Source organism: Mycteria americana, chromosome 13 (genome assembly GCF_035582795.1).
Source record: "Mycteria americana isolate JAX WOST 10 ecotype Jacksonville Zoo and Gardens chromosome 13, USCA_MyAme_1.0, whole genome shotgun sequence".
Lineage (NCBI taxonomy): Eukaryota > Metazoa > Chordata > Aves > Ciconiiformes > Ciconiidae > Mycteria > Mycteria americana.
This window is the reverse complement of record NC_134377.1, coordinates 12,245,638-12,271,610: the sequence shown is the minus strand read 5'-3', so window position 1 is coordinate 12,271,610 and position 25,973 is coordinate 12,245,638. Positions and strand designations below refer to the sequence as shown.

Sequence of the window (25,973 nt, the reverse complement as noted above, 5' to 3'; positions counted from 1 at the left end):
AGGATCCAAAGTGAGGTGTTTGTTTAATACCCAGCAGCATCTTTCCGGCCGCCCGAGAGATGTAACGGAGCTGTGTGATGGTTCTTAGGAGCAAAACATGGAGCAAAGCACCCCAGGAGCTGGTGGCCAGTGGGTAGGGTTTGTCGGCATTCGACTGCCTCTTAGGGACCTGAAACCCCAGCCTGCTGCTCATCCTGGGTAGCACCCCACAAACACCTCCTGGCTGTTGGTTTAAACTGGAAGTGGAGGTGGGAAGGGAAGGGAAGGGAAGGGAGCCAGCGCCCTGGCTGCCGGGTGGAGGGGTTTTTCTGTTTCGTTTTGTTTTGAATGGGCTGTGCGGCTTGACACAGGGGAATCCTATGGAATGAATGGTTTGTATGTGAGCCAGTTGGCCCACATCTTCTGGGAGTGCTCCATTCATCTTGAAACATCCCCATGACCTTGGCTTCGTTTGGATCTGGTTTCACAAGGGTTCCACTCTCTTGGCACAGAGGCGAGCTGCAGTGAATGGATCGCGTTTGGGAGGGGAGAGCAGCCATTGCCCAGCAATAGCTGAGATATTTGCTGCCTGCGCGCCACAGTCCGCTCCCTGCCCTGGGTCCCAGGCAGTTTGCTGTTAGCCAGTTAAGGTGATGACCTGGAGGACGCAGATCTCGGAAGCAGAGGGAAATTTCACAGCTCTACAGAGGTTGTGGCCAAGGGGAGCGTTAGACGATTGCCTCTGACCTCCTGCACAGTGTGCTGCTAAACTCCACCCCGATAGCCTTCTGCTGAGCGTCAAGGCACCGCTTTGCTTGTCTCAGAGGACCTGAAGAGCTTCCAGCCCTTCCACAAGGTTGGAAGGAGCAGGGAGGTGAGAGCCGGGGAGCATCGCCGGTGGCAGGGGCCAGCTCTCCGCCCCGACACATTGCTGGAGAGGAGAGCGGTCTCGCTGCCCACCGGCGGGGTGTATCCGCAGCGCCGGGCACCCCGAGACCCTGCCAGGCGAAGGGAGAGGCCCTGCGCTCTCAGCTGCAGGCAGTGCTCCTGCCAGCTGCCCCTCTGCCGGCCCGGGCTCTGCACAGGGGCTTTCTCCTTTTGGCTGGGGCGGTCTGCGGCCGTCAGGGTCGATGTTCTGGCTGCAAGCTCTCCCTGACCTCTGCCGATGAGATGACAGCCCCAGGGCATCTGAAGGAGCCAGTTGCTAAACGGGAGGTGTCCTAGTGAGGATGAGGAGCGTGATGAAATGATTGAAACGTCCGTGTCTGTGCAGAGAGCTGTGTTTTAGGAAGGGGAGGTTGGGTCTGATCAGTCGCAGCGGGGAAGCAGAGCGGAGCTGGGCAGGCCTGGGTTGGCAGCTCGCTGGAAGGATTGGACGTTAGTGTTCTCCCAGGAACCAGCGTCTAGCTGTAAATTAAAATAACAGCACTCGAGACCTGGCCTTCCTGGGTCAAGGGTTGGAATTTATGTCTGACCAGTGCCATCCCAGGTGACAGGGAGGACTCGGAGTGGCAGTGCTGCTAGCAAATGAAAGAGGGCGGCCAGAGCATCCCTTCGTCCCCGCAGGGCAGACCCGTGCCGGGGGACCACCAGCAGCTCAGCCGAAGGGACAGTCCTGGCGTTCGGGCAGGGGACGGCACAAATGAGACATCACGTTGGCCGCTCTTTGCAAATACTTAAGGAAACCAGTGTGCCCAGTCTGTCCTGTCCTGGTGTGCAGCCAGGGCTCTGGATGAACTTTGCGCTTGAATAGGATGGAGTAGGGGCATCAGACTGTGTCCCAGGGCGTTGCAGTAAGAGGAAAGAAAGGAATGACGGCCCTGTTATGCTGATATTTGAAACCTCCTGGAACAATATGAGGTTTCCTGTGGAAGGGAAACACAACGTCTCCCTCTGCCCACCCTTTCAGAAAGCTTTGCAGAGCTGACCCGCTTCCCTCGCAGTTTGGGGTGGGGGGCTGAACCTCCACGTAGCCGTGGGTTTGATGGCTGGGAAGGGGTTTGCATTCCCTGTGCCACCGCTGCTTTGACTTGTCTCTCGTCACGGTCAGGAGCTGTTTTGCTTAAGTCAGACATTTCCACACGGTATCTTAAAGCCTTTTATTTCAAAATGAAAGATTAATTGTTTCCTAGCTGACAGCGATAGCCTTTTTCAGCGTTTAATTTACAATTACTCTAGCAATAAAGCTGTCTAGTGCTTGCTTTTGAATTCTCCTGTTCCTCCGCCTGTCCTTTCCTCTCTAACATCTATGCCCTGCAGTCCCCACGGGCCCCTGGTGCTGACCAACTGTTCTCTCTGCTCTCCCCAAAGAACCTGGAGAAGCAGATGCGCCAGCTCGCCGTCATCCCACCCATGCTCTACGATGCTGACCAGCAGCGCATTAAATTCATCAACATGAACGGCCTCATGGATGACCCCATGAAGGTCTACAAGGACCGGCAGGTGATGAACATGTGGAGCGAACAGGAGAAGGAGACCTTCCGGGAAAAGTGAGTGCAGCCCACACACCTCTCTCTGCGCAGCCCTTGGGAAGTGTAGACAGGACCCGTGCAGTTCTTTGGCCAGGGCCCCGGCACACTGAGGCATGAGTTTCCCAAGGGCTTCTCTTGCCCCCCAGGGACACAGTCGCGGTCGCTGTGTTGCCTTGGACCTGGGCACAGGGTGATGTACCTGCACAGAAACCTCAGGTCTTTCTATATGGTTGGTGTGTTTGTGCCCACGTGCGGAGATGTGGGAAGCCGCTGCTCACAACAGGGCGAGAACTAGAAGTTTTTCTGCTTCTGCTTCCCCCCGTTGTATCAGCCGGTGTACGGATAAAGCCAGTGAAACCCAATGCTCCGTACACCCTTACGTCTTTGGATGTACATGCCTGTCCTTTGGGTACTGCATGTCCAGAGGGATTCTTGGGGCTGTCAACATCCAACCCCGCCGTGCAGACCCCCTCAGGCTGCCGCTTCCAGCCGGTGCCTGTCCCTCAGCGCTCCGTCCTGCTCTCTGCAGGATTTGCCACCAGCTGCTCTTTTCATGGATGCATTCCCACATCAGACACGTGCAAACTCTGGCTGCGGCGCTTTCTCCTGTTTGCAAGCAGTGCTTGAGAACAGCTTTGCTTTATCGACTGAGGTCACCTGGGGGATTGCTGATCCCTTCCCTGGGTACCGCCGCGCTGTCAGCCAAGCTGTGGGTCCCAGCTCAGTCTCGCATCCAGACTCCTCCGTACCTCATAGCCTAGCGTGTTTGCAGGAGGACCGGAGCATCCTTGGTGCCTCCAGCGTGCCCTGTGTCTGTAAAAGCAGAGCTGGAGTTCAACTTCCAGCAGGCTGAGCTCTGCCAGGGCTCGCTGCTCTGGACACGAGGGACGCGGGGGTACGTGGGTGCACCAGGGCCGCCTCGTCCCTTGCGGCAGCACCACCTTGCTCTGGCCTCCGGACGATTGTGAGACAGCTCCGTGGATTACCAGCAGGCCCACGGCCAGCCGTGCTGGAAGCCTCTCCGTGTCCGGGATCCCTCCTCCTGTCCCTGCTTGTGACGACTCCTGTTTGCAGCTGAAATAACTAATTGCCAAGATGGACTGAAAACGAACAAAACAAGCAAACCAGCTCCAAGCCTTTGGTAGAGGAGAATCCTCATTGCTAATTAGCCTTAAAATGTGACACTCCAAACAGTAAGGCTTGCCCGCAAATGACGCAAAGGCTAATTACTTGGTCTTTAATGGCCGGGCTGTGCCTGGCTAATGGGGCTGGAAGAATCCACACCCAACTCATGCATCCTGCTGTGCACGGTGGTTTCTGTGTCATCGCCGTGGGTGATGCAGAGCTTGAGGCATAAATACAGCAGCATTTCAGGGTTCTCACAAAGCTCATTTTAAGAGATTGGTACTTAGGAGCTGTAAGGAGGGCCAAGGGAGTCCTGCCCTGGCTCTCACCCCGATCCCGGTGTGCGGGTAGCCGAGCTGCCTGGTGTGCTGCAGCTTCTGGCCTGGGTATTTACGGTGAATCAAAGTTGTGTCATCCGTGATCGTGACCCAGAGCTGGAAAACCTGGTGCAACCTTTTGTTCAGCCCCGATGGCAGGGACTCTTGGAGAAAACAGCCAGGCGCTGCAAGACCAACGAGCTCCAGGTCTGAACTCATTTTAGCTGTTAAAACATAACCGTGAGGAAGAGTCTGATTTGATTTGCTTCTGGGCAGGACTTCAGGTCTCTTTATTGAGAGCCCATCACTAGCCTCCTCCCAGGGGGGCCATGTTTGCTGGTGAAGGAGCAGGGATGGCTGCGGTATCCCTTGATCCCGCTCAGGCATCAAGGCCCTGTCGTGCTGGGCACCATGAGAACGCGGCATCCGTCCCGTGTCATGGGGACACCGCCTGGCCCATGAAAAACAGTGGATTGTCATCTGCATTGCCCCCAACGCTGCGTGAACATCATTGAGAACGTGGCCTTGAAAACCCTGGCCCTTGGTCAGCCCTTGGTTTGTGCTGCACGCAGCGTGACGAGCCAGCTCCAGAGCTGTGCTCTGATCCCAGTCTGTCCGAGCAGCCCAGCTGCTTTTCCTCCCCCCCCCGCCCATTTCTGGTTTCTTTTTTCTTTTACTTATTTATTTAGTCATGTGTCTTGGGGCATCTCCCTTGGTGTCTGTGTTATATCGGCGGGGGTGTAAGTTTTGCCCTTCAGAACACTTGATGGCAGAAAGGCTGATAGAAACTTGGGTCCCCATTAAGTGCCTGAGCACCACGCTCCCATTGCTGTCCATGCTCCCACCTCCCATGTCCCCCCCCCCATCCCACATTGTCACCCACAAAAGCCTCGTGCTGGCTGCAGCGCAGATGAGGTCCCTTGCTCTGGTGACCAGTTACGGTGACAGGGCTCTTGCCACCCAAACCAGATGGGGGTCCTGCATCAAGAAGGGCATCGGCGTGCGGGTGACAGCACCCACGTCCTGCTGCCGTGGCTGAAGTCAGTCAGGCCCTCGCTGAACTCAGCTCGGTGCCCTGACCCTGAGTTTGGCAGCAGGGCTGAGCAACGAAGGCGGGAGGAGAGGGCTCGGCCAGTAGCCCCGGGGGAATCACCGGCAGGGCTGGAGGCACCGAGCTGCTCGACATGTCCTGCCCGTGTTGCGCCCACACCTCAGCTCGCCCGCCTCTTGCCTCCAAACCATTTGCCCAGGGCACAGAGCCGTCAGCTCCTGGGAGCCGGCAGAGCCACACGTGCCGAGCAGGGCTGGCCCTGGCCACTCGCTCCCCAGGGCAGAGCCTGTGCTGGTGGCAACCTTTAGGCTGGGGCCAGCACTGTGCTCCAGCCCCGGCACAAGAGCCAGGCTCCCCGCGCTTCGATGATGCACCAGTTAACTGTCCTCCTGCCAGCGGGAACACCTCGTGCCAAGGGCTTGTTGGCCTTCGGCGCTTTCCCACCAGCTAGGTGAAGGGATTTGTTGGAGGTGACGTCTTTGCGCCTGGGGACAACTTCCCCGCAGTGGGCGATGCTCCTTCCTGGGCTGCCGGATCTGCGGGTGAGCCTGCTGACAGCTCCTCGCTGGGCAGGAGGCGGCGTTCCCCGGAGCCGCCGTGCCACCGGGGATCTCTTGAGCAACTCGGCAACGTGGCAGCTTTGTGCTTCCTCCTGGGGTTTGGGTTTCCCTTCCCGTCTTTTACAACTGCTCCTGACAGCCCAGCCAGGCTTGGGGTCCTGCTCAGCAGCAGGGGCACCCCCGGCCATGCTGCGGGGTGCTTGTGCTCAGCCATTGACGATTCCTCAAGGAATCGATGATTCCTCGCCCTTTCCTTGCCGTATCCTGAGGCCTCGGCCAGGTGTGCAGCTGCCCTCCGTGCCCATCCTGCCATTGCTACGGGCTGGGGTGGCCGTGGGATCGGGCAGGGTAACGGGCAGCTGTCGGGCGCTGCCAGCCCCCCTGCCCTCTCCCACCCCGTGATGAACATCTGCGCATTGAAGCTCCCACCCAGCCTCGCTCCACTGGGCTAAATTTAAAGTTCCTGTGTTTCTGGGAAGCTGAGCAGCAGACAAATATTTTCTCAAACCCCTAAGTCCCTCAGGGAGCTGACCTCGCCGCTCCGGGCACAGCAGCCCCGCAGCGAGGGGGGTCGGCGCTGGCACGCACGCTAACCCTCTCCCTCTCCCTCCCGCAGGTTCATGCAGCATCCAAAGAACTTTGGCCTGATCGCATCCTTTCTGGACAGGAAGGTAAGCCTCCCTGCCTGGCTCTAACCTGCCCAGCGCGCTCTCTTCTCCATCACGTGGCTCCCTTTGGTGCCGGAGCAGCTGGCGGATGCTGGGCACCTGTGGGTGCTGGTGGCTCAGAGCCCCGGGCACGGTCCAGACGCCTCCCGGCTCCCTGCAGAGACGAGGGACTGACTCAGCTGCGGAGAGACAGGGAGCTCAGAGCCGCGAGATGCGCGAACGCATCCAGCCTGGCGCGTAGGCGTTGCAGCCCACCCCGTGATCTGCCTGGGGGAGCTGCTTTCCAGCATCTCCTGGAGGCATTTTGCACCAGCCAGGCTGTCTCACAGGGGGTGTGGGCACCCAGCTGCCCAGCACAAGGCAGAGGGGTCCCCTCCTCGTGCAGGGTGGGGATCCTGAGGGTGGGCTGAGTCCCGGTTCATCCCGCAGTTCGGGTTGGTGTCACGTAAACCCACGCACCTCCCCTTGGTGTTCAGGAATAGTCTGCTCGCAGGAGGGCCTGACCTTCCCCAGGCCTCTGTGTTGCGCCTCTTGGACTTCTCCTTTTTGCTGTTAATTGGGCTGATGGAAGAAAGGTTTGGAAAAAAGATCTGAAGGAAGAGCGATTCTCTGGTCCCGTTCTGAGCAAGGCCAGGTACCTTCTGTGGGACAGGCCATGTGACAGATTCTGGACAGACCCAGCCTGGAAAGACAGCGATGGACCGGGTGCTCTTCTGAGCCAGAAACGCTTGAGAGCTGCTGCTGCTCTGGTCCGTGTAGTTAGGTGCGTCCTCTGCCCATCTCGTGCAGTGTTACACCTCCGCAGCGTCCACTCGCGCTGGGGGAACCCCTCTGCTTTCGAGGGAGTGGCCTGCAGACGTCCCTTCCAGCCTAAATTATTCTCTGATTCTGCATGACTTAGGCTGGGGAAATAATTTATAAAACCTTGATTTTCCTGTCCAGAGCAGCAAGCAAGCAAAGGCCAGCAGCAACCTTGTGCTGCTGTTGTTGCTGTAAAATACCAGGCTCTTTTCAGCCTTTCCCACTTGTTAAAGCCGAAAGCGGTGGGACTTGGATGATGCTTACAATCCAGTCTGTGTTCCAAGCTGTAAAATGTCTTCTAATTTTATTTGTACTCGTTTGTAAATCAGGCTGTAATTATGATACAGAACACATCCATTATCCTGTTGGAGAGAGATGCAAAGTATGCCTCAATGTAATGAATTAATAGATTTTAAAATTGCATTATAAAAAAATAGTGATCTTAGCCCTTGGAACAGATGACTGTAAGTTTTTGTGTTCGTGTGTGTGTGTATAATCAGGGCTAGATTAGAGAGAGATCCAATTAACACTTTAAAAGTTGCAATCTGTTTTTGCAAATGGTTCCACTCCTTGCACAGGGATAGGGAGAGCGCAGCCCCCAGGCACCCCCCCAGCAGGCAGCAGCCCCCTCTTCCTAGGCGCTTGCAGGCGTGATGGCTCTGGGGGATTATTTCTGTTCATGCAACCGCTCATCCTGTATATGAAGGTGTAGCCCAAGACCAGTGTTCAGGTTCCCGCCCAGCTGAGCAAAGGACTTTTCCCAGCGTGGCGTGCTCTGTGCGGTTCGGGAGCAGCGTACGTCCCAGCCACGGCTCCTGATTTTCCTAACGTGTCCGATCTGGGACGGCGCTGGCGGGGCCAGCCGCTGGAACGGGAGTTGGGATGGTGGCTCCTGAGCGTCGGGATCTCGATCTGTCCACGAGAAAGTTGCGCGCGCTGGAGCCAGCGAGCTTAACGGCTGGAAATAATGCTAGCTGACAGTCGCGTGGCGGGTTGTGCCTCACATAACCGCAACAGAGGGTGACAGGCAGCTCTCCTTCTGCCTTTAGTTGCCACAGTCATCTGGGGTCAGCCCTTCCCCCTGCTTTGCTTCCGATGCAGGATGCTCTCTGCTCTGCACCCCCGTCTCCGTCTTGGCACACCTGCGGGACGGCCCCGGTCTGTCCCTCGGAAGAGCTGAACTTTTTTTGGCTAGGACAACGTGCATTGTCCCCCCTCTTCCAGCTCCACCCAAGGGCTTTGGGAGGGAGGTGTGGGGAAGCCTGTTTGGGCTGCAGATCTTCAGAAGCAGCAGGAGCCCTGGTGATGGCAGGGCCTGAACGCTGCTCCTGGAAGTCTGCACCCCAACAGAGCGAGGGGCCAGCACCTTCTGTTCCCTGACTTGCCCGTGTCGTTGCAGACAGTGGCAGACTGTGTCCTGTATTACTACCTGACCAAGAAGAATGAGAATTACAAGAACCTTGTAAGAAGGAATTACCGGCGGCGCGGGAAGAGCCAGGTAAGAGCTGGAGGAGCGCGTGGAAACGTCGTCCCTCAGGCTGAGCGAGGAGCTGCAGCGCTTTGTACTTGCAGCTTCTCGGCAGCACTTTCTCCGAGCACCCCAAATGCTTCTTTTCTCCCCTCCCCAGATGGAGATCTTGCTTGCAGACTGCGATGGGGCTGTGGGTTTGCTCTGTGTAGCTTTTCAGAACATGCTGTTTTCTGGCAGTTGACGTTTGTCCATCTCCGTGCCAAGGTCACAGTAGCTTTATAAAAGCAAACGGCAAACCCAAGATGCTTGAAAAAGGGGATGGAGTGAATGCAGAAAACCTGGCCAGGTGTCAGGAGTAGCACAGGGTAGCCTGTGCAGCCTGTGGCTCTGTGCGAGAATCGAGCGGGGCCCGTTTCTCTCTCCCCTCCGGAGACCAACTGTCCCCGGTGTGCCAACGGGGACGGGGCTCCTGGGGGCTGCCTGCTGGCTGGGGATGCTCCTGCCTTCCAGAGCCTGCCCGAGGCTCTTCCTGTGGGCAAAGGTATGGGAGGAGGATGACTTGGGTGGGAGTGACTTCTGGTGACCGCCTGAGCAGAGCCGTCTAAAGCCATCTGAAGTGCTGGAGGGTGTCTGAGATCCCCGGGGCTGGCGGATTTGGCGCTGGAGCTAGAGGAGACCCCTAACCCTTTGGTTAAGGGCTGGGCAGGTACCTAGGGCACCACGAGGTGCCTGGGGGTAGGTGACTGAATCAACCCTTGCCGTTACCATGGCCAAGATACAAATCTGGACGTGACCATGCCAGTGTTGCTGCTGATACCACGATACCCAGGTACCCAGATAAGTGCTAACATTTTGGGCAGGTACCTTGTTCCCCTTGTTCCCGCAGATGCTTTCAGCCAGAGGAAGGTCCCGCTGGTGGATCCCCAGGTCCATGAAATGAACGATTATCCACGTTATGAGGAGAGTGAGGTGACCGCAAAGGGAGTATCTCTCCAGATAACGTGGGGATAAGGATGGAAAAACTGCCCTGGCCCGTGCCACCACTGACATCAGCAGCTCCTCACGCTGCATGGCCATAAAAAGCAGCACTTGGGTCTAGATCCTGATTGGGAGGCAGATAGGTAGCCTCGCTCCAATTTGATTTCTGCAGCCTTAAGACATCAGAATAGCTAGCACATGACGAATGTCATGGACGGGGCCCAATTTTCCCTTCTTTTTTTCAGAGACATTAGAGATGGATAAAGCCCTATTAGATTATCCAGTCCCTCTCCCAGCAAACACAGGGTGGTTCCCTCCAGTACATTTTTATAGTGTTTACCACGGTCTGTTTTGGTAGATCACAGCAACTAGAACATGAGACCACATTTGTTTCTTGTTAGTGGTGGAGACATTTAGCACAGCTCATTCTGGTTTCAGCGTTAAGTTGAGCAAGTAACAAGTGTGGAGGGAGAGAGGCAATCTAACGCTCTGCTCTGCGTCTGCCTGCCTACCCTTGCGGCCACAGACCTGCCTGTCCTGCGCCCGGCAGGTACTATTTGTATTTTGGTTTTTAAAAGTATCCAAAGCATCCTTGGCTGCAGAATTTCCCACGACGCTTGCCCTCGCTGATGAGTCTGGTCCAGCCTGGTGCTGCCATTGGAGCCTCGTTCAGTGCCAGCCTTTGGAAGCGGGGACTTGCTGCATCGACCGTAGTAAAAGGCAGGACTGGTTTTGCAAGTAGGGGACGGCAATATTTGTAAATCATTAAGAGGGAGGCTGCTGGGCGCCGAAGGGAGCGGATTGCACCTCTGCTGGAGCAGGCCTCGACCAGAACGTTACTGATTTTGAAAGAAGAGTCAGATGCCTGAGTCTGGGGGGAAGGCAAAGCAGTGAATATTTCCCGTTACTGCTGGGTGCTCAGGTGGAAGGTGGGATGTTCAGACAAGCTTTAAGAGCCAAGGGCTGGCTGCACGAGTAGCAGTAGGAGAGAGGTGCAGAACAAGAGTTGCTGCATGCAATCCAGCCTGGAGCAGCTCTCCCCCAGCGATCTTAGGGGGTCTTGAGATGCACGTTTTGCGCTGCGATACCTCCAGTGTTTCTGGATGTCGCCTGCAGCTGTTTCCTGCCAGGCTGCGTGCAGAGGAACGCTAGAAGAGCCTGTGTGCAGGCTTGGGAAGGGCACGCTGCTGCGGAGGGGAGACAGCGGAGCTGACGGGGCAGCACGGCTGGGTCCGTGCCGCAGAGGGAGGCTGTGCTGGGGAGAGAGTTGGTTTAGGGTGGGATTTTAAGGTCACGAAGGAAGGAATGTTAAAAGTCATAGCAGAAGCTGGTGGGAGCGGTGAAGCATCTCCCATGCACCCCTTCATGGAGCCGGGGTCTTCCCTGGGTGCGGTACCGATGGGACCTGCTTTCCCGGGCCAGGCTGTGTCACCATGCGGCTGTGCAGACCAGCACGGGAGAGGTTAAATACTGGCAAATCTGGAGGGCTAGGATGGAGGGATGCTCCTGGTGGGATTTTTGCTTAGTAAGGACCTTCAGAAAGTGCTCAAATTCTGCCTACACTTGCAGAAGGTGTTCTCATTTGGGAGTAACCTGTCCCGGAGGCTCAGCTGGCACCTTGGCTGCGCGTCCTCCCTGCTTGTTCCCAGGGGGTCCCCCTTTGTTGTACCAGTTCACCCATTTGCGGGGCTGTCAACTGAACTGGGCTGTGAGGAACTAATCTGAGTTTAAAATAGCTTCTGTTGGCCCCAGGTTATTTTTAACCCCATGCAGGTCCCTCATCCCGTGGCCTCGCGAAGAGTCGGGGCTGTGGCTGGGGAGCGGGGGTGTTGGGCTGCCCCTGCCCTGGGGGCTCTGCCTTCGCCTGCCCGGTCTCAGCCGCCAGAGACGGCGACGGGATGAAGGACGGGAGACACGGTGGGACGGCACGGGGACAGGCAGCGTGCAGGGAGGAGACGGGGCTGCGAACAGTCTTCCTGCAGCACCGGGAGACGTGCACCGCGCTGCCAGCGCTGCCCGTGCGCCAAGCACGGATTTTCCTGCTGGTAAGGGTTCAAGCAGTTAAATGCCAAAAGTGAGATTTAATTGATTTAGAGGAGGGGAGGAGAGGTTGGCTTTGATATCAGATGAGAGGAGCGGATGAGGTCTGATATAAATAGCGTTTCAAGTGGCCCTATGCTGTTTTCTTGCTCCTTTTCTCATGGAGAGGTTGGTGGTCTTATTTGCTCTTGGAGGCTGCGGGGAGCTTGAGAGCGAAGTGGAGATAATTACACGTAGAAATAAAGCTACTCTGGTGTCAAGATTATCATTGTGGCCTACTTATTAAAAGTCCATTAAAAAATAAGAATCCCACTGCTCCCTGGCTGATGGTCCCCTGGCAAAGGATATTCCTCATAAAGCTGCTACTTATTGCTAAAAATCTCCTGCCAAGAGCAGGGACTTCACATGATTCTGCTTCCAGTTTGTCAGAGAACCAAGCAGCTGCCCGCTCCGAGGCAGGGCACATGCTCCCGGCACGCCGCCTTCCCCAGCGCCGATGAATGAAAGGCGCACGCATCTGATGGATCATTATGCATAATATTCAGGCTCCCGAGATGAATATCCTTTCTAAAATAATCCTGTGCGTTCGGGTATGGAAAATGCCTTTTAACCCTGAAAGGGGGAAATCAATGGGAAGAGGAATAACTTCCAAGCGTGTAATTTCTCACTGAAAAAAAAAAAGGGGGGGGGGGGGGGGGGGGGAGTTTGAGTCATGGTAAAACGATCTGCTCCAATATTCAATGTACAGTAATAAGCATAAATTTGCATGAGCTCGTAATGAAAGGCCCTTGCGTGGATGTGTCGCCTGGGGGGCTGTTGCAGTCGCTCTTCAGGGTATTTCAAAGAGCATCTCTCTGCAAACACCCCTAATTCTGTAGCGGAGGGCACCCAAATTGAAGCTAGGCAATCAGCGCCACGTGCTTTGCCCTTTGGGCAAGCTGCTCAGCCGGGCTGTAGTAGCGCAAGCGTTGGGCTGAAACCGTGCTGGAAGAAAAGGGACTCTATTGCAACTCTATTTCAGTTATTCCGTGCGGAGCGTGGGGTTTTTATTCCAGAATCAATTCGCTTTGATTTTGGAGTAGCGTTGCCCGCGTGGCAGTGGAGCGGCCGCAGCACGCCGGTTATGCTTCCTGCAGCGGTGCCGGTGAATTCCCAGGGGGAGAAGCCGCCCAGCTCCCGCGTGGTGCCGGGATGGGGAGGCGGGTGGCCGTCCCGCCAGGCAAAGCCGCCGGTGCTCTCGTCGGCAGCGGGTCAGTCGGCAGCAGCAATGGGCGGCCGGAGGAGCCGCCTGCCCGCCCTGGGGATGACTCAGAGGCGGATGAAGTCATGCGCCGCGGTGGATGGACTTGGCTCGCAGGACGTGCCGTCATGCCGGTCCCCCTCGGCCTTGCTGTCAGACGGCGCTCATGTATTCCCCGGTGAAAGGGCCCCATGCGTTAGTGCTGACGCTTTCGAGGACTCGCTCCAGGGGGACCGGAGCTGCCCGGACCCCCCCCCTTCCTCTGCCGGGGAGCGGTGCCGGAGCCGTGCCGGCGGGGCGGGGGCTGCGGCGTGACCTGCCCGGGCAGGTCCCCTGCCAGGGCTGCCGGCCTTTCCCAGGCCCACCCTCTTCCCTGCCCCCTGCCAAAACCCAAATCGAATTATCCATCCCGCTGGCTGTCCCGCCCTCCCCAAACACAAACCATTCCCCTCGCCGACGCGGATAAACAGCCCCAGCTCAGATTTTTATAAACAACCCATTTATTCTCTTCGCGTAAGCGCCGTCCCAGCCGGCGGGGCTGGCAGGGCTTGGGCTGCCAGATGGGTGCTGCCTGCCCGCAGCTCCGGGTCTCCCTGCACCCCGTCCCGTGCAGAAGCAGAGCACCGGCCACGGACCAGCCTTGCCCCGCCATCGCCTCTCCTCCCAGTGTGAGGATCAGGTCCGGAGCTCAGCAAACCGCCTCTTACACCGCAAATTGTGCGTGTGCCCCCGCTCCGTTAACCACAACGGCTAACGAGATGAATGATGGGTATTTATTTCTGGGAAGCATTTGATTTTCATCAGTCCGGGGAGCGGCTCCTCATTAGTGACAAAGGGTTTGACAACTTCTCTTTCAGACATAGGGAGATACTCGTCTGGTTTTATAATGCGGCACATCATACGGAAACAGCCCTGGATGTGGGCAGTAAACTTTGCTGCCGCAAATACCAAGAAATTATTCTGCAAGCATTTAAGCCTGTGCTGACTTGAGCACTGTATTTTAAACAGCACTGAGATTATCGGTGGAGCGGGCAGGCGGAATGGTTGTGGCTGCAAAGGGGTCTGTAACGGAGCAGTTTGCATGGTTGGAAATGACGCCTGGGATATCAGTCTTGGGTGCGGGTTCATCTTCTGCTGATGGATATTGCTGCGAGGTGGCCCTGCTTGTCATCCTGTCCCCCCGGCTCTGCCCCATCCAGCCGGCTGGGCTGGGTCGGCTCGCTGCTGGGACGCAAAGGGGATTGAATTTGGCTCATTTTTTGGACAGGTCTGCAGTGTGACAGCACTACAGGTGGCTGGGGAAACCTGCCTGGCCAGACTGGGGTGCAGGACCTATGAGAAGAAGTCAAACCCAGCCAGACCCCATGGCCCTGGTCCTCCTCGAGTGCGGCCACACGGGGAGAAACGTCTCACAGAGCGTTTATCCCTTGGGTGCTCGTGTGTGCGCTGCTTGGCACAGGCTCTCGCTCTTTAAATCTACATCTCCATCCAAAAAAAATCCAGACAAAACCAGCTAACCCCCAGAATCCTCAAAAGTCATCCAAAAGCATCCTCATGGAAAGCGGCAGGCTTCCCGTGAGCACAGAGGGTCATGCTGGAGCGTGTGTGGAAGCAGCAGGTCCTGCTCAGCAGCTGGCGGTATACAACTTGCAAAGAAACTGGTTTCCTTCAGGAAAAGTGGTTGTTTCTGGGAAAACGCCCATCTCTCCTGCTTTTCCTACAGCTCGGCGTAGCTCGGGCACTTCCCGGCTCGCAGGGCAGCCTGACAGCAGCGCTGGGGGGATCACGGGCGAGGGCTCGGGGTCTGCAGCCTGTCCCGTACTTTGCTAAATGCTCTCTGCCGGGGCCCGCATTCGCCTCTGTGCTTCGGAACGGGAACGTCCGCCTGCCCCCTCCGGGGTGCTGAGATTGCCAGGTGCCAAGCGTGCGGTGGGGCTGGTGAAGGGCTGTCACCCAGGGGCTGTCGCTGCCCCGTCCCGGGGGAGGCCGAGCACTGGGGTGCCTGCACAGAGGAGGCGGGTGAGGGGTGAGACAGCGATGTTCGAGCTGATGCCCATCCTGTAACCCTCCCTTGGCGCCTGCTCTTTCAGACTGGGCTCCCGTTGCTCCCAAGCCCTGTCCCCACGTGTGGCCCGTAAGGTGCACCGTGCCCGTTCCCCCATTACGAGGGCAGTGCGGCTTTCCCGCAGCCCTGCCACCCCTCCAGGCAGCATAATTGGGCAAACACAATGGAAACTCGCATTCCTGAAATCCCAGCTGCAGTTTTGGGGGTGATTAATGGAGAATGATGTGGCCATATTTGGGAAAAGAATCGAAGGATGCGTTGCTGTGGGAGGATGGCTGCTCGGTCCCCGGCTCCCGACGTGGTCTCGTGGGCTGCTGGCAGCGCGGGGACGGCAGCGAGACCCGTGGGCTCGGAGCGGGGACGGGCACCGGCAGGCGGGGACGCGCGGCCGCTTCCCTCTGGGGTAGCGCTGGCACAGGCTGCCAATGGACCACTTGCTGATGGACGCTTTGGCCACCACAGCCGGGCTCCTCTGTGCAGCTTGATCGCGTCTGCAGTTAGCGATAATAAAATAGCCACTTAAAAGTGACGTGAACCCTCCCGTTCCGGTTGGCCCCCGAGTTCGGACTCGTGTTTCTCCAGCAGCAGGTCGATGCATCCTCCCGGCGAGCGCTCCGCCATGCCTGCGCCCACGTGAGTACTCCTCAGGACAGGGGCTTGGGGTCCGGGCTGGGCATTACCGGTCCCAGCAGGGGACCTGCAGCGTCTTCCCAACGGGACAGGGCGTGATAGAAGCGGTTGGATTTTGGGATGAGTTGTTTTATCTGTTGTGGTGATCCAGGTTTGACTGGGAACGGACGGGAAATAGGTCGCGTCATTGCTAAGTTGCTTTCTAAAGTAGGCACAGCTGAAAATCCTGGAGAAAGCTGCTTCCGTGAGGATACGGGGCTTGCTTTGCCCCTGGTGCATTTGTGGCGTGCGTGGATGCTGCTCTGCATCCCACAAGCCACTGACCCGGCACCTTCCTCAGTCGGCAGGGCTCGGAGGGGGGTCGGCACGCGGCCGGGGGGCTGCGAGCAGGGGAGAGCAGGGTAAAGCAAACCACAGGGAAGAGAAAACACGTGTTCCCCGCCTTGGACAGAGCGGGGGCTCATCTCCACCGCTTCCAAACGTTACGCTCTCTTCCCCTCGGGTCATTTTCCCTTCGCGAGCAATCAAATCACTTTTTAAAAAACTCAGCAGCGACCCAGAAAAGAAACATTTCCTCTTATGGAAAAGCCCTCGGTGATTTAAGCAGGGATCTGAGCGAGCAGGGCCCTGTAAAAATCACTTCTGTGCTTCACTGAGATCAAGGAGCGAGCGGTGGGAAGGCGTCAGTGCCCACTGCGCTGGGCTGAGCTGCACAGGGGCCCCTGCCCGAAAGGCTCCCGTGCCCAACAGGCTCCCGGTGCCACCCGAGATGAGCCCACGCTCGAGTGCATGCACTGGACGCGGTCGTGCCGTGGTCTGGCGAGGGATGCCTCAGGGTCCGGCGTCTCTGCAGTCCCACAGCCGGCCCCTCTCCTCGTCCCTGGCACGCTGCTCTCCCGCAGGACCAGCAGCCTGGGAGAGGGCACGGAGCTTTCCTGCGGCAGGGCAGGGCAGCCCAGCTGCGGCTGCCAGCACTTCGCTGCTGGCACCGGCCGTGTTTTGTGGCCTGCGGTGCCGGAGAGCTGCGCTGGCGAGCGTGCGTGGGGCCTGTTCAGTGCCTCCCGGGACGCTGGGCATGGCCCCGGCATTTTCCATCTCTGCCATGTAACGATTGCTGTCTTGCAGAGTTTGTTGTTTACTGGTGGAGGAGCAGCGCAGCTCCGGGCCATCACGGTCGGAGCTGAACCGAGCGAGCCCCGTGCTCGCTATCATTCTCCTTATCAAATCTGAGCCTGGCCCTTTGATTTTTCAACTTGTTTCCGCAGCCAACAGCATCAAACCCATCCCCGGGACGCGAGTGATCAAAGCTAAGTCGCCGGCAGACATTCCTCTTCCTCTCCTTGTTCTTTTGGCAGCGGCTTGTTTTGCTTTGTGGTTTCTCTCATGAGTGGAGGGTGCTGCGCGTGGTCGTGAGAAGCCAGGCTGTGCGGCGGTGGGTGGCAGCAAGGGCTGAGGCATTCCAGACCATGGGATCAGAGGCTCCGGGCCCTGGGATTTGGCTACGTGATACATACGTGTATTTCTGAGCCATCCTCCCTGCGCTCCGTATCCAGCCTGCACCAAGGGGTGGGTAGGGACGTGCAGGGAGCGCTGTTTGCAGCGGCCGTGCGGCGTCAGGCCTCGGTGGTGGGCACCTCGACCTCTGCTACGGCACTGGGGAACGGGGAAGGATGCTCCAGGGGAGACCTCAGGTGCCTGGGCAGCGTGGTGGCTGAAGAGGCGGCTGGTACGGCGGGGGCTCGGTCGGGGAGTCCCTGCCCTGGCTCTCGCTGGTGCGACCTGCCGGAGGGAGAGTTTGAAAGCGGGTGGAAGGATGGATGTGGGTGGTGGAATAGAGAGGACGCTCCTGAGCCATGGCTGTGTGGTGCCAGCCCTGCTCCTGGCAGAGATGCTCTGGTCCCACGGGGCCGGGGAGACGGGTGGGAGCCGAGTGCCGAGTCCTGGCAGCTGTGCCGCAAAGGGCGCGGTGCATCCTGCCCCGCGGTGCTGGTACCGGACCCCATGGGACATCCAGGGCGATGCCAGGAAGCACCCACGCACGCACACGGCCATCGCAGACGTGCTGGGGCTCCGGGAGAAGCAGCAAAGCAAACCCCAGGTGTTCCCGGCCAGCGTAGCGTAGGCCTTTTGTCTTTGGCTTATCTTGAGCTGGTTTTAATTTGCAACTCCCTGATTGCGTGTAGTGACCTTGGCCTGAGCCTGCTCCGCAGCCAAGTGCCCCTGGAGAACATCATAAATGCCATTGATCTGAAGTCACCCGCAGGGGAAGCAAGGAGCCGGCACCCTGCACGCAGGAGAGGCGGCACGGTCGAGCGGGTGCTCCCGGCTGCTGGAGGGAACGGGGCTCGCACCGGCGGGACGTCACTCCCTCCAAAGCCCCTGGTGAGGCAGACTTCAGCGTGAGCGGCGGGAAGACGTTGGCACGCGTCACCGCGCTGCTGCGTCGAGCCCGCGGCGAGGGCTGCAAAGCCACCAGAGCAAAAACCCTGGAGCTCGCTGCCTGCGGTGCCGGGGGGTGGGCTCGAGTGGCACTGAAACGAGTCGCCTGGCAGCTCAGGCTGGCACGCACGGCTCCCTCTGCACCAGGGCGGAGAGGGTCGTGGTTTGCTCCCTCCTGATGTAGGGAGCAAACAGGAGTCGGTGGTTTCCGTGGCGTGTTCATCTTCTGTAAGAGCCCAGGGTGCCGTAATGACAGCAGTGGAGGTGATGCACCTGCTGGCAGCCAAATGCCGTCCCCCGTGCAGCCAGCCTGCCCTTGGGAGAGAGGAGATGTCACCCCCAGCCGGCGCTCGGGCTCGGGCTCTCATACAGTGCCGTCACCGTGACCCGACCGCCAGCACATCCACCCGCAAGCGGTGTGGCCGGGGGCAGCAGGAGCTGGTGGTCCTGGGGCGGGAACGGGACTGCTAGGGATGAGCTCAGCTAAACTTCACAGGGAGAGCTGCTGTGAAATGATGGCCGTGCCTGTCCCTGTCCCCAGCAGGACCAGGGCCGGGCAAGCGAGCCGTGCTAGCCACAGTGGTGTTTTGGTGGATATTTTGAGGGTGCTGCGGAGCAGGGAGTGAGGGGGCACCGGGAGAGGGCACGGGTGCCTCGGTTGCAAGGTGCACGGTCCAGTGGTTAACGCCGGGATGCCCTGCGGGCAGCGAGGGAGATTTCTTCACGGGGCTCTGGCATGGTCCCCGGTCCCCTGCCGCAGCCCGGCACATCTCCCTGTGGAGGGGATGGGGAAGGCAGGAGCAGTCATTTTCCGGAGGTTTGCAAGTTTGGAAAATAAATAGCCCTGCGCCGTAGGTTAAGCTTGGCATCCTGGTGGATTAATCATGCTGGCTGCAGCCAGCACTGAGAGCCCCGGTGACGAGAGCTGTGGTTTATAGATGATGATTCATCGACTCGACTTAGAGCGACCACGTTATTCCAGCAGATTGCAAAATCATAAGAGGAATGTTGTGGTTAGTTTACGGCTTAACTATGCAAATCGTCAGGAAGCCTTCAGAGCTGGAGAATGTAAGGCACAGCGCGCCCGGATGGCTGGGCGGTGAGCAGGGGCCGGGAGCCGGCGATGGGGCTGTCAGGGACCGGCCGCTCGCGGGAGCCGGGGAGCGGGGAGGTGAGTGATCTGGGGGGAGATGAGGGTCCGGAGCTCATGGCGAGCGTGAGAGGCGCCCTTCGGAGACAGGGGACACGCCGCCGGCTGGGAAGGGGTTTCTGGCTGGTTTCAGCGTCTCTGTGCCAGGGTAGCAGGCGTCTTCGGGGCTGGGGAGGGCGAAGGTGGGGATCTGCTTCCCCCACCTCCTCCTGCCCTCCCGTCCTGCTTCCAGAAGCAGGCAGAGCCTCAACAGAGGAAGTAAACAGAGTGGGAGGAGCTGCACCTCTTCCTCGCCGGGGCTTTCTCCCAGCCAGACCCGCTGCCGGGACGTGCAGCGAGTTGGTCGGTTCTCACAGGGCCAGTGTTTCGATGTCTGGGACTTCCCTGGAAGCTGGTGTTCCCCAAAAGCATGCTTGGAGCCGGAGCTTTGCGGTGGCTGAAATCCCCGTGACGTGCCAGCCCGATGGAGCTGGCCGGGCAGAGCGAGCAGCGTCGCTCCGGAGGGGAACCGGGTGCCGGGGCGAGCGTGCGTGCCTGCCCACGGGCCCCGGCGAGGGGTGGCTGGTGGCGCACGCGGTGTTCCCGGGAGGGCTGGCAGCGCTCCACTCCTCTCCAGCTGCTCCGGGGCCGGTGGGAAACTGGGGTAGAGGTGAGCAGATGTTTGTAATTACGGAGCAGCTCACGCCGGAGCGTGGGGAGTGTACGGGGAAGGAGGCCGCCCGTCCCCGTGGGCTTGGAGCGGGATCGGCCTCTCGCTCACGCGTCCCACGTGCGATTTTGTCCTGGGGCCTTTTTCAATAAACAGGATGTGTCGGCAGCAAAAACAAGCAGCAGCTATGCTGGGGAGGAAGGGCGGTCCGGCGGTTAGAGTGTCCGACCTGGGAGGAAGGGACAGCAGGGACAGCCCTGCCCTCTGCCACAGGCATCTTCCCTGGCCTCGGGCACATCCCTTCACCTTCTCGTGCAAGGTGGGGAGCACGTACCTGCCTTGCCTCCAGGAGGGGGGGTGCCTCATCCCCAGGGGGGCAGGGATGTAGGTGAAGAGAGGTTTTAGCTTGCTGGGAGCCAAGCAGTTTTGGTGCCAGCCTTTGGTGTGTCCACTAAGAGCTGGCCCACCTGCCGGTCCACCTCTAACCGGGGCAGCATGAATCAGAGCGAAACATCAGCTGGTAATTGGGGAAGCATTTCCTGGCCTGTCACGCTTTGGGATGGCGTCCCGTCCCTTGAATCATCCAGAGCTGGTCCGCGTCCAGCGCTAAGAATAGCCTCCCCGAGCACCGCGGGGGCAGCCACATGGCGGGGCCGGGGGGGTGGACCGGCCGGCTTGCAGGTTCCCGGCTGTGACTTCCCGGCTCTGTGCCGTGCCGTGGTCCGGCTCTGATGCTGGCCGGTCTGAGGTTTGGGGCAGAGCACGCAGCGCAGATGGGCCGAGGCGGCTGCCACGGTCGGTCCCCGGGGAGGTGTCCCACCTCCTGTCCCCACGTGCCGCTTGTAGCTGAGTTCTCGCCCAGCTTCGTTTGGGACCCTGGGGTCCCCTCTCCCCCCCAGAGCTCTGGGTGTTTCAACCAGCCCCGCGGCCTCCAGCCCAGCACGTACGCCCGGATGGGACGTAAGGTGGCATTCGTGAGCGTGGCCGTCCCCGGAGGGGCTTTCCAGGGCGTTTGTGGGGTGCCCTGCCGTGCAGCCGAGCCCCGGCACAGGAGATAAGCTGTCACCGCGTGCTTGCCAGGGTTCAAAGTTGTATTTGGCCAGGAGCCTTCTCCAGATGAAGACATGAACCCAGCCACAGGTGGAGCAGGGGACAGTTTTCACCACCGTGGGTTCACCGATGCTGCCCAATTTATGCATTCCAGCCCGGCAGGAGAGGGCTGGCGGGTGAGAGCCGTCCCGTCCCGTCCCGTCCCGCCGCGTGCAGGGTGCTGCGCCCAGCCAGCTCTTGCTCCTGGCATCGGGCACCCTGCCGTGGCCGGAGCAGGGCAATCACTAGAGGGCATCCTTGGATCGAAATGCTCCTCTGCGGTGGGAGAAGCCCTAATTTGATGTCCCACCAGGCTGGGCTTGAAACCTCCCAGAGGAGAGGGGTGCATAGCGGCCTGCTGAAGCCAGGCCGGCTGGGTTTGCCTGTCCTCAGCACACCGGAGCTCGGTGGATGCCTCTCCAGGGAAGCACCCGCGTTGCAGCGTGAGTCTCCGCGGCCGCTCACGCCTCTCCCTGCCTTTCCACCCCTGCTTTTGCCGGCTGGCGCAGGGAGCTCGTTAGCATCGCCGCCATCCAAGCCTGTTCCTCCGGGGAAGAGCTGCGATGGCTGCTCGGGGCGACAGCCCTCTGGTTTGAACAAGCGCGGAGACAAGATGAGACGGTGCTAAAGCTTCCCTTGAGAGCCCGTACCGGCCTGATGCTGGGGCAGGGACTCGTGCGGTTGCAGCTGGGTTTACGGCTGGAGGAGAGCTGGGTTTACGCCCCGGGGAGCTGGGATCTCCGGGATGCAGGGTTTCCCCCATCCGTCAAAAGAAAATATTAATGATGGGCTGGTAGAAATACTGCGAAACTCATCCGGTTCCCCTCCCTTGCCAAAGTGCTTGGTGAAGGGAGTGCAGGTGGGTGGTGATGGCCAGGGCTGGGGTAGAGCCTGTCCTGCTCCCAGCCCGGCCCTCGGAGGTCACAGCCCCCACCTCGTGGGTGTTTGTCCGGGCTGAACCCACGCTCGCTCGGGGTTCGCTGCAGCTCCACGGCGTGACTCAGAGGGAGTCAGAGAGTTCACGGCAGTGCTGGGGAAACGCACGTGACGGATGCCCCTTGCTCCTCTGCTGCCAGCACCGGCTTGCCCAGCTCCGGCCACTTGCTGGCTGCCCCCCTCCTCCTCCCCGTGTTTGGGGGCTGGCGAGGGCAGTGCCTGGCAAGCCAGGCACCACGCTGTTCCGTGGCCAGTTGCTGCAGGAGACGGCCCATTCCCCAGGCCTTAGAGATTTATGGACACTGGAAAATCTTAAGCGACCGAGTGCTCATCCCAACCGTTCCCCAACTCCCCTTCCCCAGATCCCCCCCAGCGCGCGTCCCACCGAGCCGTTCCCGCTGGCACGGCGGGGGTGTGAGCGGATGCGGCATGGGTGCGTTCGGCACGTGTGCCGGCACGGAGGTGCCGCAGGGGCCGGCTGAGCCTGTCACACGTGCGCTGCCGAGTGGGGTCCTGGCGGCCTGGCCGCCTCCCCCCGGCACGAGGAGGAATCGAAAGTCTGCGGGGTTTTGGTGATGGCAGCACCTGTGTTTTAAGGACTTGTGTTGAACCGGGGCCTGAAAGAATCAGAAGCTTTTTTGTTAAACTGCTCTAAAGCCCATTTTGACAGCTCCACACTTCTCGTTTTAGCACCAGCTTGTGGGGGCAGAGGGTTTAGCTCGCACCCAGCGCGTCTGCTGTGTTCAAGGCAGCTTCCCCGCTCCCGCAGAGTGGGGACAGGCCAGTCCCCCTGGCTCGAGGGACGCAGGCGCACCTCCTCTGCGTTTGGCCGAACGCTGCGTGACAGCCAGACCAGGCCACCCGGGATCATCCTTTCTGCTGATAAATCCACTTTAAGGCATTTTTTCCCCCCGTTACGTCACCAAACCCTTTCCCAGGGGGTGGTGGAAGCCCTGCAGCTTGGGCAGCGGCCGGGCGAGCCCGGGTGGGTTTCCAGGCACAGGCAGCCCTGCGTTAGCCCGGGAGCAGGATGGTTTAATAAAATATTTCCGTCTTTAATTTCTACTTCTCTATGAAATGCCTCTCGTTTGCCGGTCACCAGAGGGAAGGGAGGTCAGGGGAACCAGGCCTCCCCAGCGTCCTCCTTCCTGCAGCTGTTGAAACAAAATCCAGAACTATTACAAGCGCTGGGTCCCTCCCTCGGGTACCGCAGCACCTTCGGTCCGAGCGATGGCAGCAGCGTTGGGGCGGTTGGGTGCACGGCCTCCACCGAGGGTGCTGGACGGTACGGAACGGGCGGGGAGCCGGGCATCTGCCCTTCTCGGTGATACGGGGCCATAAACTTTCCCTGTGGGCCGTGTTAGATGCTCGGGAAAAATATCACAGCGTTGGTATCGCTGAGCCTCGGGGCATCTGTGGTGCCCCCGTCTCCTTCGTGCTCCAGCAAAATGCCCCCTACCAGCTGCAAATTGCCATCGATGCTGCTGGCATCGATGCTACAGGGGACGGGGGGTTGTTCTCACCTCCCTGCCTCCCCCCGTCTTGGGTCCCTGCTCGCTGCCTGGAACGGGAGCCGGAGCTCAGCTGCCGGGGCTGATCCCAAACTACCTCTGATCTCCTCGGGAAGCTTTCGGCCCCCGTGGCCTGCGTAAGCACCCTGCCTGTACCCTCTGCCTGCAGCACTTTTTCCTCTTGGCCGCTCGCCCCCCAGCATTGTTTGGCCGCGTTTGTTTAGGTTGGCCCAGGTGCTGCGATGTATCCGCCTCAGCTCTGAGGGTTTGTTTTGTTTTACGTCCCTTGTTTTGCAGCAGCAGCAGCAAATGCCCCGGAGCAGCCAAGAAGAGAAAGATGAAAAAGAGAAAGAAAAGGAGAAGGAAGGAGAGAAGGAGGAAGACAAGCAGGAAACCGAAAATGACAAAGAAGAACTGACAAAGTAAGGACAACCCTGCCTGCCTGGCTCGCCTCCATCTCTGGCGAGGGCTGGGCGCTGGGCTGGGGCCGCGGTGGTGGGATGCGGCGGTGGGACGCAGCGGTGGGACGCGGCGTGGTCCAGGGCCACCTGACCCCGTGCAGGACCACGAGCGCCCACCTCGCCTCCGCAGGGAGGGAAGAGCAGAGCGTGCCCTCCCCTTCATTCCTCCTCCCTGCTGCTCCCAAACTGGGAAAGCAACTCTGAGACGCTTTATTTTTTTAATATAAACCCAGTCGACCCGCAAGGCCCCTCTGATTCTCCCGCTTGTTTTGTTGCGAGAGCCTCCGGCAGTCAGAGGAGCAATCCGGGCGCAGCCGAGCGTGGCACGTCACCTTTAGCGTTATTGATGGCAACGTGAACGCTCCCAGATGAAGGGCTCCAGCCAGCCCTGCCTCCCTCACGCCGAACGGGGAGCATCAGAGCCGTGGCGGGGAAAGGTTGGCACGCAGACCGCTAGCTATCTGTAATGGGCTTAATACTTGGTTTAAAAGAACATCTGGCTTCATTATATCTAGGCTGCTAAGACATTTACCAGCAGGTCCCTTTCAGGAAGATAAATGAGGAGGAGGCAGGGATGAATTTGAATGGTCTGGTATTAAACCTGTCTCCGTCAGGTCTCTGCGTGCACTCGGTGGTGGAGCTGCAGCCAGCTGCAGAAAGAAAGCCCCGCCGCAAATAACCCCACTGCCAATCCAGCCAGGAAAAGAGCCTGCGTGTGCAAAAAAAAATGCAGATCTGCCCCCCAAAAGACCAACAAAAAAAACCCCATCCCCAAACGCGTGCAGAGAAATAATTGCTTGACCTAAAAATCAGACCAACCCAACAACGTTTTTTCTTCCCTCCCTGTTTTTGCAGGGACAAGAACGACGACACGTCCGGGGAAGACAACGATGAGAAAGAAACCGTCACCTCCAAAGGTCGCAAAACCGCCAACAGCCAGGGCAGGCGCAAGGGCCGCATCACCCGCTCCATGGCAAACGAAGCCAACAACGAGGAGGCGGCCGCCCCGCAGCAGAGCGCAGAGCTGGGTGGGTAGCAGCGGGTGCGTGGGACGGGGGGACCTCGGCGGGGCTTTTGGGGTGTCCGCTCTGCTGGGGTGGGACGTCACCCTGCTCTGCTCCCTGCTCACGGAGGAGGGTTTTCCTCTGTGAAATCCTCCTTTTCGGGGGGGGGCAGCAGTGAGGTTTCTCTATCCCATGAATCACCCAGTGCGGTTCGCCTGGATGAACCAGAGGCATTTGCAAGCCTGGGTTGTCCTGGCTGAGTGTCAGTGGGTTTTAGGGCCTCGGAGGGAAAGGATTACAAAAGACGAAAAGGGAAGCCGTTGTTTTTAGGAGCGCGTTGGCCGGGTTCGTGCGGGGCTTGTGCACCTCCTGCACCCGGAGGTGTGTTTCTCTCTGCGGCCGCTCAGGCTCCAAGTACCCTCAAGCTCTGCACAGGAGCCTGCGCTGCCCTCCTGGGCTTGCCTGGGTCTCTGCCAGTGCTCCTGCCCTCTCTGTTTTCAAATTCGCCTGGAGCCTGAGCAGCTGCAGCCTGCGGGGTCTGTGACCCCCCCCCGGCCTTGGGAATCGGGCTGGGCCCTTCCTCATCGCCGCAGCTGAAGGTCGTGGCGAGGAGGCAGTGGGTTACGGCTGCTCAGGAGCCTTCACCCTGGCTGCAGTCGTGCTGTGCACCCTGGGTTGCGCTTGTTTTGCCCGAAAAGCAGCATTTCCCATGCTGGTCCCCAGTGCCCCTGCTCATCTCCCCATCGGTAGCCGGCCAGGCGCAGCGGTCGGCGTTTTCCTTCCCGTCCTGCCTGCGCAGGGCTGCAGGGTGCCTGAGCGCAGCGGGAAGAGCCCGGGAGCGGCTTCAGAGCGAGGTGGCTGAGGCAAAGCGCGCTGCCCGTAACGTGGCGCCCAGGGGCACGGCAGCCCGCAGCGGCGAGCGGCGCTTGGCCAGAGCTGCGCGGTGCTGCACGCCTGCCTCGGGTTAGACGGGAATTCACGGCGGCGTCCGCAGCCCCGCGTCGGGTGCGTCTGCTTCTCGCGTCTGCAGCGTCAGTAGTGGTCACCCTGGCAAACTGCTCACGTATTGACTTAAGAAGCCAATGCATCAAGGAGTTTGGCTGATTCTCCTCTGTTTTGTACTCTTATCAAGTATAAAATTATTACTGCTCTGCCGAAGGCAAGTAAAAATAAAAACAGGGTGACTCCTCTCGGTTTCCTTGCTCTGCAGTTTCTTGCTTGCTCTGTTCCATGTGCTATAAATCACTCGGAGGTGTTTTGCCTCCCTGTTCCTCTGCTGACAACTGGCTGAAGCCTTGATTGCGAGCGCTCTGTTTTCATACAGGCGATATAAATAGT

General features: G+C 59.2%; 1 protein-coding gene across 13 annotated transcripts in view; it reads left to right on the top strand.

The window, feature by feature from the left end:
* Positions 1–25,973, top strand: part of NCOR2 (nuclear receptor corepressor 2) — a 258,591-nt gene that overhangs the window by 170,054 nt on the left and 62,564 nt on the right. For 8 of the 13 annotated variants that reach the window (XM_075515988.1, XM_075515987.1, XM_075515985.1 and 5 more), the window contains 5 exons: positions 2,290–2,468; positions 6,120–6,174; positions 8,372–8,470; positions 23,468–23,592; positions 24,487–24,659. In XM_075515988.1, the coding sequence (XP_075372103.1) occupies positions 2,290–2,468; positions 6,120–6,174; positions 8,372–8,470; positions 23,468–23,592; positions 24,487–24,659 (631 nt within the window). Of the gene's footprint in view, positions 1–2,289; positions 2,469–6,119; positions 6,175–8,371; positions 8,471–18,852; positions 19,007–23,467; positions 23,593–24,486; positions 24,660–25,973 lie in introns of those variants that run through there. The other 5 variants (XM_075515986.1, XM_075515994.1, XM_075515992.1 and 2 more) reach the window with 5 other exon arrangements.